General features: G+C 36.8%; 1 protein-coding gene across 4 annotated transcripts in view; it reads left to right on the top strand.

Annotated features, from left to right (window-relative positions):
• Positions 1–17,077, top strand: part of NT5C3A (5'-nucleotidase, cytosolic IIIA) — a 47,989-nt gene extending 30,912 nt beyond the window's left edge. For all 4 annotated transcript variants that reach the window (XM_019030892.2, XM_063708096.1, XM_055347527.2 and 1 more), the window contains 8 exons: positions 4,955–5,053; positions 7,753–7,822; positions 9,768–9,814; positions 10,506–10,591; positions 12,147–12,236; positions 13,619–13,781; positions 15,335–15,535; positions 16,373–17,077. In XM_019030892.2, coding sequence (XP_018886437.2) covers positions 4,955–5,053; positions 7,753–7,822; positions 9,768–9,814; positions 10,506–10,591; positions 12,147–12,236; positions 13,619–13,781; positions 15,335–15,535; positions 16,373–16,474 — 858 coding nt within the window. In that variant the 3' untranslated portion in view covers positions 16,475–17,077. The remainder of the gene's footprint in view (positions 1–4,954; positions 5,054–7,752; positions 7,823–9,767; positions 9,815–10,505; positions 10,592–12,146; positions 12,237–13,618; positions 13,782–15,334; positions 15,536–16,372) is intronic.
• Positions 17,078–17,485: the final 408 nt, after the last annotated feature.

The raw sequence follows: 17,485 nt of genomic DNA, 5'->3' as shown, positions 1-17,485 counted from the left end.
GCTGGGATTCCAGGCATCAGCCACCGTGCCCGGCCAAAAATAAATTTTAAAAATAATAAATAAATGAAACTCATATAGATGAACATACATATTTATAAATTAAAAGTACAAGTAATTTTTTTAGTCTTGGTTAAAATATGAATTGTTTTCTCTGTACATTGTGGATTGTATAACCCTTAGTTTATTTTGTTTTTTATTTTTAGTTTAAGAATAGTAATTCATTATTTTAAATAGAATGTATTTATGTGTGTTTTTTAATACAAAATCTTTTTATTTATTTATTTATTTTTTGAGACAGGGTCTCACTGTGTCACCCAGGCTGGAGTGCAGTGGCATGATGTCAGCTCACTGCAACCTCTGCCTCCCAGGCTCAGGCAATCCTCCCACCTTAGCCTCCGAGTATCTGGGACTACAGATGTGCACCACCATGCCCGGCTAATTTTTGTATTGTTTGTAGAGACGGGGTTTTGCCACGTTGCCCAGCCTGGTCTCGAGCTGCTGAGCCTAAGTGATCCTCCTGCCTCAGCCTCCTAAAGTGCTGGGATTACAGGCATGAGCCACCATGCCCGGCCGTGTTTTCTTTTTTAATCAAAATTTAATATAATTTGAAATCTAGTTCAAACAGAATTAAACTTTGAAGTTGTCATAATCTCATCCTGGAAATTAGGATTATCCCTAGTCTGGAATATTATCATTGGATTGATGATACCAAGCCACACCCAGAAATTTGGTAACTGTACTATGGAGCTTCTCTTTTTTTTTTTTTTTTTTTTGAGGCAGAGTCTCGCTGTCGCCCAGGCTGGAGTGCAGTGGCGCGATCTCGGCTCACTGCAGGCTCCGCCCCCTGGGGTTCATGCCATTCTCCTGCCTCAGCCTCCAGAGTAGCTGGGCCTACAGGCGCCCGCCACCTCGCCTGGCTAATTTTTTGTATTTTTAGTAGAGACGGGGGTTTCACCGTGTTAGCCAGGGTGGTCTCGATCTCCTGACCTCGTGATCCGCCCGCCTCAGCCTCCCAAAGTGCTGGGATTACAGGCCTGAGCCACCGCGCCCGGCCAGAGCTTCTCATTTTTATCTTATCCCAGTGTATCCACAAGATCATATCAAATCTAATATTAAACAATTGAGTTGTGGATAAAATGGCATAACTTTGAAATCCATTTCATCTCTATAAATATATTAAGTATTGGTCAAAATAAATGAATTTTAGGTCTTTCTTAATCATTTTTGGTGTTGATTCAGATTGGCATCAATCAACCAACATACCCTGATTCTTTTCAGGAAGGCATTGCTCCCTCCCCAACATTTTACACTGTGGCTTTACCATAAAATGAATTTGTTCTCTTTTTATCACAAATGATGGAAATTTTTAGCTTCTTATTTCTTTTTCATAAAATTGTATCATAATTGAAATTTTTTCAGACAATTCAAAATACCTTGCCCTTCAAATTTGAAGTATCATTATTTATATGCCACCAAACCAAGTCTGTGTTTTTCTAAGAGGGATATAGACAGAAGGACTTTGTGGAGGTAACAAAAGTATGTGATCTCATGCAACAGTTGGAGCATGTTCAACAACAACCACCACAACAAAAAGTATGTGATGTATTTCATCATACTTCTACAGTGTGCTTATATTATGATACTCTTTGACATATTCCATACAGGAGTCTTTGATTCTCTTTCTTAGGCTATATTATAAAGTATTTGAGTAAAATACCCCATATCTCAAGTTCTTGTGAAGTATTTCTCATATAGATCAGTGACATTAATTGTGTATTGCAGGAGAGGAGTATAGTATACTATATAACCCAAGACAGATAGAATGGTCGTTTTTATATTTCTTGTACCTATTTCATCATTATTTTACTCCCGTGCCATTTGTGTACTCACTACTTATGAATACACAATGAAAATGAATGGTTGTATGTTGTACAGGAGCCACCAATGCCTTTAGCTACCGGTTCTCTTTCATCCATTGTGATTTAAAGTAAACCAGTATTGGCTGGGCATGGTGGCTTACACCTGTAATCCCAGCACTTTGGGAGGCTGAAGCGGGGAGATCGCTTGAGCCCAGGAGTTTGAGACCAGCCTGGGCAACACAGCAAGACCTTATCTCTATAAAAATAAAATAAACCAATCTTACATTTATTAGTGTAGCAGAAACCAGCCTTCTTCAAAGTGGTGTTGGTGTGATTCTCCTATCCGTTATCAAAAACTTGAAGTTGTGATTTGTCTGAGGTAAGACATCTTAGTATGGGTACAGTGAAATCGAATATTTAATTTTTTTGGTGAAAAAATAGTCTATGATATATATCCTGTGTTGCTTTCACCATAATGGATTGGTTATTGAATCAAACATATGCTGATTGCTGTGCGTCTGCCAGTTAGGGCTGAGGTAAGAACAGAAATTAGTTGTCAAGAGATAAACTTACTAGCTGAGGTATTTGTAAGGGAGTTACAGAAGTGATATTCCGAAACAGCAGTGGTTCCTAAAACTCAGCAGAAAAGCAGAGTAAATACTACTCATCATCATATCCCTAGCATTTAGCAAGAGTGTGTGGCACAAAGTAGACACATGGTAAATATTGGTTAGGCGAGTGAATGGGTTAATGTATGAAAAAAAAATAGGAACCAGTGCCTATCTGCCTTTCCATCTATTGAAAAATCACTATAAAATACATAGATAACCTTTAAGCCGTTGAAACTCATCCAGTTGAGTTAAAAGGATTACTACATCAAGGTTAGTTGCATTGCAGGTCATCCTACTTAAATATGGCTTTTTAAAATTAAATATATTGTAGGTGGTAGATCTTTCATCCATGGAGAAAATTTTAATGTTAGCACTTGTCTTTTCTCTACACTTTCTTTTTTTTTTCAAGCTCCGCCTCCCGGGTTTACACCATTCTCCTGCCTCAGCCTCCCAACTAGCTGGGACTACAGGCACCCGCCACCACGCCCAGCTAATTTTTTATGTTTTTAGTAGAGACAGTGTTTCACCATGTTAGCCAGGATGGTCTCGATCTCCTGACCTCGTGATCTGCCCACCTCGACCTCTTGAAGTGCTGGGATTACAGGCGTGAGCCACTGTGCCCGGCCTCTTTCCTCTACGCTTTCGTTATCATCTTCCAGTCTTTGGAAGACAGTCTATCCTTTTTCTGATTTTTCTACTCTTGCCCATTATGTAGGAACAACACAGCATCTGATAGATTTACGTGGTGAGATTCTCTCGTAGCAAAGATAGAAGGTCCAGGGAATTTTTGTAACCATGTCCATGACACACATGAACTATGTTAATATTACTAATAACATACCCAGAATAAAAACATATAAATAAAGATTATCCAATACAAACCAGTATAGAACTTGGGTTTGAGGTACTATTATGGCCTATGCTGTATAACTGACTATAAAATGAGGCATAATTTTATCCTGCTAGTTGTATTGTACATGTGCTATGAGTTTGTACTGATTTTTCCTCTAATCAGTTTCATTCTATTTGTGATAAAGTAGCTAGTAACAAGAAATAATACTTAAGATTAAATTGTTGAGCAACCCTAAAGTCTTCATAACTCTGTAGTAGCAGCCTACACCCATTTTTTTAGATGGGTCTTGCTATGTTGCCCAGGCTGGTCTCAAACTCCTGGGCTCCAGTGATCCTCAGCTTCCAAGTAGCTGGGATTACAGGCATGTGCCACTGTGCCTGGCACAATACTTTTTGGCAGTTATCTCAATTTGAAATAAATCTATTGTAAAATATGTGCCAAGAACAGTATATTATTTGGAAAATAGTACAATAAAAAGAGCAAAGATCTTGAAGCAGCTTTTCAAATTTAAAATATTTTAAATGTATTTTAATTATACAAAGATAAACTTTTGGGGGAATAATTGTGATAATTGCTTCCTTTCTGCTCAGGAACATTTTAAAATATAAATATGTAGGCAAGCTAAATGTATGTATTAATTCATAAAAGCCAGATGCAAAAGTATATAATGAGGGTGAGCTAAAACTATATGCGTATATATGCATGTTTCAGAGGGATATGCTCAAGGTATTATATTAGTATTAGGGTGGAAGTTTAGTTACTGTATTATATAAAATGGAGGCTTAATGGGAGTCATCTTAAGATTTTTAGAAAAATTAATCAATCGAGGGGTAGCTGCTGGGGTATTCATGGTTAAAATATGATTTCTGGGCTCTCTCTGGATTGCATCACAACCCAGAAATGAAACTAATAGAAAATCACAGAAATGAAACTAATAGAAAATAAATTTAAATGTTACTTGTTTATCTTCACGTAGTTGAACTCCAGGCAGTTTTTATTGTCTTTTTTATGTTTTTACTATTATTTCTGTGGTAAGCGTGCATTGCTTTTATACTTAGAAAAAGATATATACTTTCTGATAAAGCAATTGAATCACAAATGTAGTTTTATCTTACTCTGTAGCTGGAAAATACTGATAAGTTTTAAGTATTTTTGTGTGTATAAATGGTAATGTGGGAGCTGGGCTTGGTGTCCCACACTTTTAATCCCAGGACTTTGGAAGGCCAAGATGGGAGGATTGCATGAGTCCAGGAGTTCAAGATCAGCCTGAGCAACAAAGCAAGACCTCACTCACTTCTACAGAAAATTTTAAAAATTAGCTGGGTATGATGGCGCATGCCTTCTACCTACTCAGGAGGCTGAGATGGGAGGATCATTTGAGCCCAGGAGTTTGAGGCTACGGTGAGCTAGGATTGTGCCACTGCACTCCAGCCTGGGTGACAAAACAAGACCGCATCTCTAAAAAAGTAATACTAAAATAAATAAATGGTAATTTGATGTGGTGGCTTGCTTTTTAAAAATAATGCCTTAACATTTTTGTGTCTTTAAATAAGACAGGTTTCTGCTTGGTATCAAAGGAACCTGGGGAAAGAAGAATGAAAACTAATCAATTAATTTTCTTTTACTTTTAGATGCCAGAATTCCAGAAAAGTTCAGTTCGAATCAAGAACCCTACAAGAGTAGAAGAAATTATCTGTGGTCTTATCAAAGGAGGAGCTGCCAAACTTCAGGTGAATAATTATCAAGAAGCCTTGGCTGTGTGTGGTGGCTCATGCCTGTAATTCCAGCACTTTGGGAGACTGAAGCAGGAGGATCACTTGAGCCCAGGAGTTTGAGACCAGCCTGGGCAACATAGTGAGACCCCATCTCTATTAAAAAAAAAAAAATGGCCGGGCATAGTGGCTCACACCTGTAATCCTAGCACTTTGGGAGGCCGAGGCGGGTGGACAAGGCTGAGGTCAGGAGTTCGAGACCAGCCTGGCCAACATGGTGAAACTCTGTCTCTACTAAAAATACAAAAATTAGCCGGGCCTGGTGGTGCATGCCTGTAATCCCAGCTACTTGGGAGGCTGAGGCAGGCTAATCACTTAACCCCGGGAGGCAGAGGTTGCAGTGAGTTGAGATCATGCCACTGCACTCCAAAAATAAAAGCTTAATAATGAAGGCTTCTTTTTTTTTTTTTTTTCTCTTGAGATGGAGTCTCACTCTGTTGCCCAGCCTGGAGTGCAGTGGCGCAATCCTGGCTCACTGCAACCTGCTCCTCCTGGGTTCAGGCAATTCTCGTACCTCCGCCTCCCCGAGCAGCTGGGATTACAGGTGCCAGCCACCACAACCAGCTAATTTTTTTGTTTTTTGAGACTGAGTATTACTCTGTTGCTCAGGCTGGAGTGCAGTGGCACGATCTCAGCTCACTGCAACCTCTGCTTCCCGGTTCAAGCAGTTTTCCCTCCTCAGCTTCCAGAGCAGCTGGGATTACAGGTGCCTGCCACCACACCCAGCTAATTTTTATATTTTTAGTAGAGACAGGGTTTCGCCATGTTGGCCAGGCTGATCTCAAACTCCTGGCCTCAAGTGATCAATCCACCTCGGCCTCCCAAAGTGCTGGGATTACAGGCGTGAGCCATCATGGCCCAGCCTTATTTTATTTTTAATGTTAAAGCCGACTCATTCATCTCCTGTTTGATAAAATCTGAGTACAGCAAGTTTAGGTAGACAGTTTTTGCCTATCCTTTAGGAATATAAAATCCAGAAAATATATATCTTGAGTTGTTCTAAAACAGACAGAATACCCTATTGGAAAAACAAAAGTTAATAACCCTGAAATACTCTTAAGTTTGTATTAGTCTTAAGTACTAAGCTAACTCATGCTGTGTACAAAGATTAAACCATTTTAAGGATAATATTTAAAAGTGTATAGTTTTATGCTGCTCTTTCATGTTTTAATCATAGTAGTTCAGATTAAGATACAACCTTATTACGGGGATAATTGAGTTTTTAAAAAGTTGTCTCTGTTTTAAAGGAATGTGTTACATGTAAATTAAATCAACAGTCTGGATATTCTGTAAAAAATAAAATTATTCCTTTTTTAAAACATTTCTGAAAAATAATATTTAACCCAGTCTCCTAAGTTTCAAGAGCTGGCCAGCTATTTCAATGTGCATTCATTCATTGGTATAGTTTAAATAAGCAAGTTAAATCCAGCATGTAATGGTATCAGTAACTAAGAGCTTCATATAGTTGAATTGCTTCCACTGCATTTTTGTGCATTGACCAAGTTGGTCGAAAATCTCTAGTGAGAAGAGTAGCCATATCACCTGCAATTGCAAATTCCCATACCAATTAATCAGATTTTTTCAAATTTTTATTTTTATTTATTTATTTAATTTTGTTTTATTTTTTCGAGATGGAGTCTTATTCTGTCGCCCAGGTTGGAGTGCAGTGGCATGATCTTAGCTCACTGCAACCTGCGCCTCCCAGGTTCAAGTGATTCTCCTGCCTCAGCTTCCTGAGTAGCTGGGATTACAGGCACATGCCACCACACCTGGCTATTTTTGTATTTTTAGTAGAGACAAGGTTTTACCATCTTGGCCAGGCTGATCTCAAACTCCTGACCTCGAGTGATCTCCCCGCCTCGGCCTCCCAAAGTGCTGGGATTCCAGGCATGAGCCACCGTGCCTGGCTGGATTTTTTCAATTTTTAAAGTCGATACATAATAACTGTATATGTATATGGGGTATATGTGATATTTTCAAATGTATATAAAATGTGCAATAATCAAATCAGGGTAATTAGGATATCTGCCACTTCTAATATTTATTCTTTGTTTTGGGAACATTCTAAATCTTTTCTTCTAGCTGTTTTGAAATACACAATAAAATACTGTTTACTATAGTCATTCCACTGTGTAAACACTAGAACTTATTCCTTCTAACAGTATTTTCATAACCATTAACCAGCTGTTCTTTATCTCACCAACCCTCCCACCCTTCCCAGACTCTGGTAACCGTCTTTCTACTCTCTGTTTCCATGAGATCAACTTTTTAAGTTTTCACATATGAGTAAGAACATATAATATTTGTCTTTCTGTGCCTGTCTTATTTCACTTAAGATAATGACCTCCAGGCTCGCCCATGTTGCTGCAGATGACAGCATCTCTTTGTTTTTTATGGCTGAATTATGAATCAGATTTATTTGGTGAAAACACTAGGGCACTCAAGGTAGCACTTTGTAGTTCAGATTATTCCCAGGACTTTATAAAGGAACGGCATGAGAAAATTCAATGTAAAGAGAATAAGTTAACAGTGTGGACCAGAGACTGAGCACAGTCCTATGCATCTAGGAAAGCATGAAGTATGTGTTTGGGTAGCACAGAGAATTGCTGGCCATGTGGGCTATGTTTACAATAATGCATTTCACTCTTTTCTTACAGATAATAACAGACTTTGATATGACACTCAGTAGATTTTCATATAAAGGGAAAAGATGCCCAACATGTCATAGTAAGTGTGATATTTGTAAACAAATTCACAAAAGCATGTCATCATTATTTTAAGATCCTCTTTATATTACCTGTGAGATAACTGGGTTTTTAAAATTCTTCTTGGACATTGACAGTGAGGAGACCTGCTTTTTCTTATTATATTTTTGAGGTTTTTTTTTCCCATATTATATAAATGGTTATTTTCATGTATGGTTTTGGTAGCAAAGGGAATCAGAGACTCCTGAAATATTTCTTGCCAAATATGGTCTATTCATTATTCAAGAAATATTTAAATAGGTTGTAAACTTTGGGTTAACCTGAAGAAACACCATTTATCAAATACTTTGTTTTCTAGGAATTTTACCAAATTTTAATGTCTTTTTTGTTTTCCAACTTGGCTGTGAGTTTTTAAAATAACACTCTTCAACCTGACAGGGAAACGGTGAAATGAACTCTCTCATTTGCTTTTAGTACATGGGTAAATTGAAAAATTATTTTGGGGCTGGGTGCGGTCACTCATGCCTGTAATCTCGGCATTTTGGGAAGCTGAGGCGGGCAGATCATTTGCAGTCAGGAGTTCAAGACCAGCCTGGCCAAAATGATGAAACCCTGTCTCTACTAAAAATACAAAAATTAGCTGGGCATGGTGGCGGGCACCTGTAATCCCAGCTACTCAGGAGGCTGAGGCAGGAGAATCACTTGAACCCGGGAGGTGGAGTTTGCAGTGAGCCAAGATTGCACCACTGCTCCAGCATGGGCAACAGAGTGAAACTTCATCTCAAAAAAAAAATAAAAAAGGAAAAGAAAAATTATTTTGATAACTTGTATTAAAAAAATGCTAAAAATCGCCAGGCACAGTGGCTCACGCCTGTAATCCCAGCACTTTGGGAGGTGGAGGTGGAATAATCACTTGAGCCCAGGAGTTTGAGACCAGCCTGAGCAACATAATAAGACCTTTTCTTACAAAAAATAAAAAATTAGCTGGGCATTGTGGCATGCCTGTGGTCCCAGCTACTCACTTGGGAGGCTGAGAGGATCCTTGAGCCTGGGAGGGCGAGTCTATAGTGAGCCATAATCGCACCACTGCACTCCAGCCTGGATAACAAAACAAGACCCTGTCTCAAAAAGAAAAAAAAAAAAAACACTAAAAATCTTCATATCCTTTGCCCTATTAAGTCCTCTTTGGAGAATTTCTAATAATCCCAAATGCAGTTTTTAAAAAAGCTTTATTCGCAAAAATAATGGTGACTAAGCTCAACATAAAATTATTACTAATAGCAGATGCTTGGAAGCAACCTAAAAAGTTTAATGCTGCAGAAATGATATAAATTATTTTCTGCTCACATACCAGAAATTTTAATTACATGGAAAAATGCAGACTACAATGTGAAATGAAAAAGAAAATTCAAAATTACAGATTTGGTATGATCTCTTATCTAATTGATATACATGAAATCTTAAGACTGAAAGGAAATATACTAAAATATTGTTCATTACTTATTACTGAATGCTAAAACCTTTTACCATTCAATTTTTGTTTTCTTCTTTACAGTGGTCTGGATTTTCCAGATGTTTACGTTAAGCATTTATTATCTTTTTATTACGAAAAAAATGTATTTCCCATATGTGTTTCTTATATTTAATTACAAAGGAGAAAATGGAAGTGATCAATACACAGTTCATAGTATTTGAAGATATTGAATTGTCTTTCTCAGTGATGTAAGCGAGCAGTCACTGAATCTCAGATTTTAAGCCATTAGCTTCTTTAACAATGTCATGTGAATTATACCACTGAGACCAAAAGTTATAATAACCATGCTAGTTGACTTGGCATTACTTAAAAGTATGGGGTTGGTGCAAAAGTAATTGAGTTTTTTGCCATTACTTTATAGCAAATTATTCATAGTAGTGGTAGCATAAATCAGAGTATTTCTTTTAATGCTTATTTTGCTTTCTATCTTTAGATATCATTGACAACTGTAAGCTGGTTACAGATGAATGTAGAAAAAAGGTAAACACTAACAACAATCTATAGTCACTCAAAGACTTCATTACCCTTTTTGCCTGAGAATTTCTTCAGGTGCATTCACAGAAGTAAGAATGGATGTAAAGTGCTTACAGCCATACCTGCCACATAGCACTCAGTAAATAGTAGGTTTGCTGTATGAATTACACATTCAAAACATATTTTAAAGATAAAAATTCACAGTAACTTGACAACAAAACTTATATTTAAAACTCTTAAATGATTACCAAAGTATTCTGGTGTTGTAACGTTAACTGGAGATTTAAAACAAAAGTACTTCAGTTTTCTGTAGGTTTTGCTCCTTTAAGTTGATGAGGAAATTGCTTCAGTACTTTGCTTGAGTATGTATGTGTCTGTGTATATCTTAACAAAATGCAATTTGAAATGTGAATCAAATTTAATACCTTTATATGAAAACTAAAGTGTTTTTTGTACTGATAATTTTATTGTTGGTTTTTACTCACCTGAAAGTACTTTACAAAAGAAAGGTAGCTTTTTGCAGGTATATTTGATTACATGTCAACTAAGATCAACAAATATTTTTTCAATTGATGCATTAGCTCAACTTTTAAAGCAGTTTGTTGAAAATACTTGTTTACATTGTTTTGCTTTCTATAAAACCAAGCAGATTTATTTTCAAGTAATCTTCATGATTGAGTTATTCATATCTTCCTAGTTATTGCAACTAAAGGAAAAATATTACGCTATTGAAGTTGATCCTGTTCTTACTGTAGAAGAGAAGTACCCTTATATGGTGGAATGGTAAGTGTATATTAGGCAGTAGGAGGATTTAAAAAAAATAATAAAACAACACTGCAGTTACAACTGATGGCTTATTTTTTGCCTGTATTGCAAACAAACAGATTAATAAATTGTGCAAGTTAGAGCATTGAATAACAAAATGAGCTCTAATTATCTGATCTCTCTAATAGTTTAGGAATCCTTTTGTTTTGTTTATTTAAGGTGAAGTCCAGTAGGAATAAATTAAAAGTCCTGCATTTAAGTCTCAAATTAAAAACAAGAATTTCTTTTTAAGTATATGAACAAAGTGTGGCTTAATGTGTAAAGAAAAGGTATGAGGATTTAAACTGACTCTGAACTCAGTTAGAGCCAGCAGGTGATATGGTTACCCAAAAATCGACCTTTGGTTGCATTAATCAAAATGCAGTATTCCAGGCAGATCACACTGAAAGCACTGTGTCGGATTCTGGAAGAATGCTGTTAAGAGAAACCATGACAATAGTGACCAAAAAAAAAAAAAAAAAAATAGATCATGACAAACTTAAAAGGAGTCAGAGTAGTCCACCAGAATGATCAGAGGAATTTGAGCCTTCCCACTTGAGGAACATTTCAAGGAATAGAAAATGCTTTGATTTGAGAAGGAACAACTTGTTTTAAAATCTTAGGAGACCAGGAATGATTTGTCTTTATTGTCCCATTACCTAACAGTTACATACTTCATCTGTATTTATGGTATTAAATGTTGAAAAGATATTAGACTTAGCTCTACAAACTGGTAGCAGCAGAACTGGAACTAGACTTGGAAGATATAAGAAGATTGATTTCAGCGTGAGAAATGAAAAGCCTGTCTAGCAATTAAGAGTTTTCTGGCAATGGAATAAGCTTCCCTGGGAGAATGAGCTTACTAACATGATAGAAGCTGACCCAGGCAGGGAAGAAGGTGACTTAGGAATATTATAGGGGTATTTTTAGGTATCAGATGAAGAGTTAGGCTTTTTTTCTTTTCGTTTCTTTCTTTCTGTTTTTAGTGGCTGTTTGCATAACTGTAATGGGTTAGAGAGTCTAAGGGCCCTTTATACTGAGATGCTATGATTATAGGTGTTTTCTACATAAAGCAGGCTAATCTATATATGACACTTGCCATAACAAAGATTTTCTCTCTTGTTCACTAAGTAGCATCTTCAGTATGTAGAAAATTCAAACTACAAACAAATTTTAAAAATGGGGTTGCTCTAATTCATTTTACTGCAATCAGAGAAAGGACTATGCTTCCATAGGTTGGGTTGAGTTTTTATGTGTAGAATTAGGGAAGGTTTATAGCTAGTTTCCTTTCATTACCTTACTAACATATTTAAGCTAAGTCTGGGTTTGGGAGGACTGGGAAACTCAGTAAGAACATGCATATCACATTTTGAGACATGAGGTATACATTCATTAGTGATGAACTTCAGTCTCTAAAATTTAAATCCAAATATGAGGAACACATTTTCTCACATGGAAGGATGCTTTGTAATAAAGATAATAATTTTAGTTTGTCTTAATTGATAGTCTTTTTTCCTTTGGTCATAAACTCCAGGTATACTAAATCACATGGTTTGCTTGTTCAGCAAGCTTTACCAAAAGCTAAACTTAAAGAAATTGTGGCAGAATCTGACGTTATGCTCAAGTAAGTTTCTTGGGTGTTTTTTGCTGTTATTGTTCACAGACTTGAATTATTGCTATTTATGTAGTCAGTTGTACTTTTTAAAAATAAGATTGAATATTCCTTATATAACCATATCCAAAATATGCCACCTATCACAAAATACATAGTGGTAAGATAAGGAATTTAGAATGACATATTAGATCTTGGTGTAGGTAGTAAGAGCCTTATGAGATTTAAGTTCTAATTTGTATTTTGTTTCTCCAGATTAAAAATGTCAGACTTAAAATTTTTGAACCAAGGCCATTTAAAAATTTTTTAGCAAAATACTTAGGAAAGACATATGTCTTAGTGGTAATAAACAGTATTAAACAGGCTTATCTTACCACTATGTATTTTGTGATAAAATCCCTATTTAATCAAGTTAAATCCCTTTTAACTTGATTTATACATATGTGGTTTATTACCTCGTAAAATTTTCAACTCATTAGGCAAATATGATGATGTTACTTTTTTATGATGATGTTATATTTTAAGGTGATTACTTCTAAAAAGGAAAGCAATAAATTGTCAGAAAAAGTGTGAGGACAGCTAGTAAGTGTTTCATTCCTTAGTAGGCAACATTAGCATTCTTTAACCTATGGCCCAGGAAGGGTAAAAAAGGGAAGAGGGCTTAAGATCTTAGTAAAGAGACATGCCAGATGTCGAGAATACATCTAAGTTCCTGCCACTCTGCTTTTCTTTTCAATTTTATGGATTTTGATGAAACTGTAAGAATATCAAGTCATTCTTCATAATTTTAAAATCTGAAAATATTTTAATCATGTAAATGTATTTTTTGTTGGTCAATATATATCCATTAAGTTAGGCCAAGTTGATAAGCCCACTATGGGACTCCATCCTTCTCAGTGTTAATATATCCATATTTTAACCCCTAAGTGGGGTTTTCAAGGTGTAGCTTAACTATTGTTTTCTCTTTTTAAATTTCATTTTAGAGACAGGGTCTCGCTATGTTGCCCAGACTGGACTAGAACTCCTGGGCTCAAGCAATCCTCAAGCCTCAACCTCCCAAATAGCTGGGACTATAGGCATGCACTGCTATGCCTGCCTATTTCTTTTTAAATGGTATAAATTGTGAACTGTAGGTTTATATTCATATTCAATGAAAGCTTAAAGACATCTAGTTTGTAGTATTAGAATTGGTTAAAGGGAAAGTAAAGAGTTAACTGTTGTTTGAAAAACTTATAGTATTGTAGATATCAATAACAGCCCTCTTGGGCAGTATATTGAAATGAGAATATGAGTGAGCCATAGAATTACTAGGAATATTTCACTTTTTTAGCTTCTAAGTAAAAAGGAACTATATCTTGCTCTTTAATAATCAGTTTGTTATCTCCATCTTACAGAGAAGGATATGAGAATTTCTTTGATAAGCTCCAACAACATAGCATCCCCGTGTTCATATTTTCGGCTGGAATTGGCGATATACTAGAGGAAGTTATTCGTCAAGCTGGTGTTTATCATCCCAATGTCAAAGTTGTGTCCAATTTTATGGATTTTGATGAAACTGTAAGAATATCAAATCATTCTTCATAATTTTAAAATCTGAAAATATTTTAATCATGTAAATTTATTTGTTGTTACTTAATATATATCCTATATCCAGAAATTAGGCCAAGCTGATAGGCCCACTGTGGGACTCCATCCTTCTCAGTGTTAATATATCCATATTTTAAAAACAATATGCCCTTCTTAAACTTTCATTCCCCAAGCTATCGACTAATAATAAAAGTAGTAAAACTTTTTTTTTTTTTTGAGATGGAGTCTCACTCTGTTGCCCAGGCTGGAGTGCAGTAGCACAATCTCAGCGCATTGTAACCTCTGTCTCCTGGGTTCAAGCAATTCTTCTGCCTCAGCCTCTCGAGTAGCTGGGATTACAAGCATGTGCCACCACACCCGGCTAATTTTTGTATTTTTGGTAGAGATAGGGTTTCACCATGTTGGCCAGGTTGGTCTCGAACTCCTGACCACAAGTGATCCTCCCACCTTGGCCTCCCAAAGTGCTGGGATTACAGGCATGAGCCACCACACATAGCCTAAAACTTCCTTTAAAATATTTTAATGCAGCAACTTTGAAGCCTTAACATTCATAGTTGGAAAAAGAAGTGAGTTAGAACTGACATTATTTGAATAAGGTTTTCTAATCAAGGCAGTATATTATGAAATACATAAAATAACATAAAATAGGATATTTTGGTTAGAAACAAAATAAAAACTGAAAATTGAATTTCAAACTCATTTTGTTTTACCTTTTTTTTTTTTTTTTGAGAGGGAGTCTTGCTCTGTAGCCCAGGCTAGAGTTCAGTGGAGTGATCTTAGCTCACAGCAACCTCCACCTCCCGTGTTCAAGCAATTCTCCCTACCTCAGCCTTCCGAGTAGCTGGGATTACAGGTGCGTGCCACCACGCCCAGCTAATTTTTGTTTTCTTAATAGAGACGGGGTTTCACCATGTTGGTCAGGATGGTCTGGTCTCTTGACCTCATGATCTGCCCATCTCGGCCTCCCAAAGTGCTGGAATTACAGGCGTGAACCACTGTGCCCGGCCTTCTTTTTTTTCTGAGACAGAGTCTCACTCTGTCACCGAGGCTGGAGTGCAGTGGTGCCATCTTGGCTCACTGCAGCCTCCACCTCCTGGGTTCAGGCGATTCTCCTTCCTCAGCCTCCCGAGTATCTGGGACTACAGGTGTGTGCCACCAAACCTGGCTAATTTTTATATTTTAGTGAGGCGGGGTTGCACCATATTGGCCAGTCTGGTCTTGAACTCCTGACCTTGAGTGATCTGTCCTCCTTGGCCTCCCAAAGTGCTGGGATTACAGGTGTGAGCCACTGCACCCGGCCTTTGTTTTACCATTTAAAATAGTATCTAAAAAATCATTTACTTCTCCGAGCCCTTCTTAGCTATGGTGAATGTGATGGACTTAAGTGCTTTGAGATCTCTAGTATCAAAGATGCATTTACAAATATGATGAAATAATAGTGACATCAATTAAGAGCTCCAAAATATGAAAATCCAACAAATAGAATTTTTAAAGCCTGTTCAAAAGATTTATATTTTTCACAGGGGGTGCTCAGAGGATTTAAAGGAGAACTAATTCATGTATTTAACAAACATGATGGTGCCTTGAGGAATACAGAATATTTCAATCAACTAAAAGACAATAGTAACATAATTCTTCTGGGAGACTCCCAAGGAGACTTAAGAATGGCAGATGGAGTGGCCAATGTTGAGCACATTCTGAAAATTGGATATCTAAATGATAGAGTAAGTATACAAATCTGTAATTTTTTTCAAAGAAAATATTAGGATGAAACTTGATAGGCAATTGTTGCCATAGTCACCTGAGAAAGTAGTTATTTTAGAGACTTTTTTTTTTGAGACGAGCCTCTGTTACCGAGGCTAGAGTGTAGTGATGCAATCACATCTCACTGCAGCCTCGACCTTCCTGGCTCAAGCAATGCTCCCACCTCAGCCCCTCAGGTAGCTGCAACTACAGGCGCACACCACTACACCTGGCTGATTTTTACATTTTTTTTAGAGATGAATTCTCCCTGTGTTGCCCAAGCTGGTTTCAAACTCCTGGGCTCAAGTGATTCTCCAGGCCTCTCAAAGTGCTTGGGATAACAGGCGTGAGCCACTATGCCCAGCCAAAACATATTGTGATCATGCATTTTGATTGTTCTTTATACTGGTGATGTTTAAAAAGGAGTTGAGATGCATGCTATAGGTACTGGGAAAAGGGAGGATGTGTATTCTGTAGGAGGCCTCTGTGTCTTCTGCCCACTAGATGCTGGATAGCAGTGTCCTGCCATGAGACCCAAAAATGTCCCTAGACATTACTAAATGTTCCGTGGACAAAATCACCCCATTTGAAAACCACTGGACTGGAGAGAGAGCATTTTGGGGAGAAAAGCTACCATGTGGAAAAATGTCTGTCAGTGGGTCTTAAGAATTTGAAAATATTTCTTCATTTCAAAGATTTTTTGAAAGTGAATTTAATTTATTGCATTTTGCCCAAGAGATCTAACAACGAGATTCATACTGAAATTATTTGTTTCTTTGCCCTGCATGTTAATTTTCTTTTGTTCTTCTCTCGATTAGGTGGATGAGCTTTTAGAAAAGTACATGGACTCTTATGATATTGTTTTAGTACAAGATGAATCATTAGAAGTAGCCAACTCTATTTTACAGAAGATTCTATAAACAAGCATTCTCCAAGAAGACCTCTTTCCTGTGGGTGCAATTGAACTGTTCATCCGTTCATCTTGCTGAGAGACTTATTTATAATATATTCTTACTCTCGAAGTGTTCCCTTTGTATAACTGAAGTATTTTCAGACATGGTGAATGCATTGACTGGAAGCTCCTTTTCTCCACCTCTCTCAACACACTCCTCACCGTATCTTTTAACCCATTTAAAAAAAAAATCTTAAAGCCAAAATTAGAAAAATAACTCCCTACTTTTCCAAAGTGAATTTTGTAGTTTAATGTTATCATGCAGTTTTTGAGGAGTCTTTTACACTGGGAAAGTTTGTAGAAATTTTAAAATAAGTTTTATGAAATGGTGAAATAATATGCATGATTTTAAGTATTGCCATTTTTGTAATTTGGGTTATTATGCTGATGGTATCACCATCTCTTGAAATTGTGTTAGGTTTGGTTATTTTGTCTGGGGAAAAAATATTTACTGGAAAAGACTAGCAGTTAGTGTTGGAAAAACCTGGTGGTGTTTACAACGTTGCTAATCATTACAAAACATTCTATATTGAAGCACTGATAATAAATATGAAATGCAAAACCTTTTTAATTCTGTGGTCAAAACTATCTCTACTGAGTCAACAAATATTTATTGAGCACCTACCATGGTTTTTTGTTTTCTTCTTGTTTCTTTCTCTCCGTCTGCCTGTCTTTTGTGATATATAAATTCTAAAGTCCTTGTCATAGTGGCTATTTAGATTGAATATTTTCAAAAATTATTTAAGTCTAAAGATATTTCAGGGAAAATTTTGTCTGCCCTTCAGAAAATACTGAGACCTCTGAAAATTATTTTCTCCCATTTAAAACATCAGTAAAAGGTACAAGTCTGCAAGTTTCAGAAGCCGAGACAGGAAGCAGTGGAGCTGGGTCTCGTGGTGACTGAATCTGAGCAGCACTGCGACATTAGGAGCCAGCATCTCTCTGTACAGTCCAGCTACCCACTCCACATCTCTGGCTC

The sequence above is a fragment of the Gorilla gorilla genome, chromosome 6, assembly GCF_029281585.2.
Source record: "Gorilla gorilla gorilla isolate KB3781 chromosome 6, NHGRI_mGorGor1-v2.1_pri, whole genome shotgun sequence".
NCBI lineage: Eukaryota > Metazoa > Chordata > Mammalia > Primates > Hominidae > Gorilla > Gorilla gorilla.
This window is presented reverse-complemented; position numbering and strand designations above follow the sequence as displayed.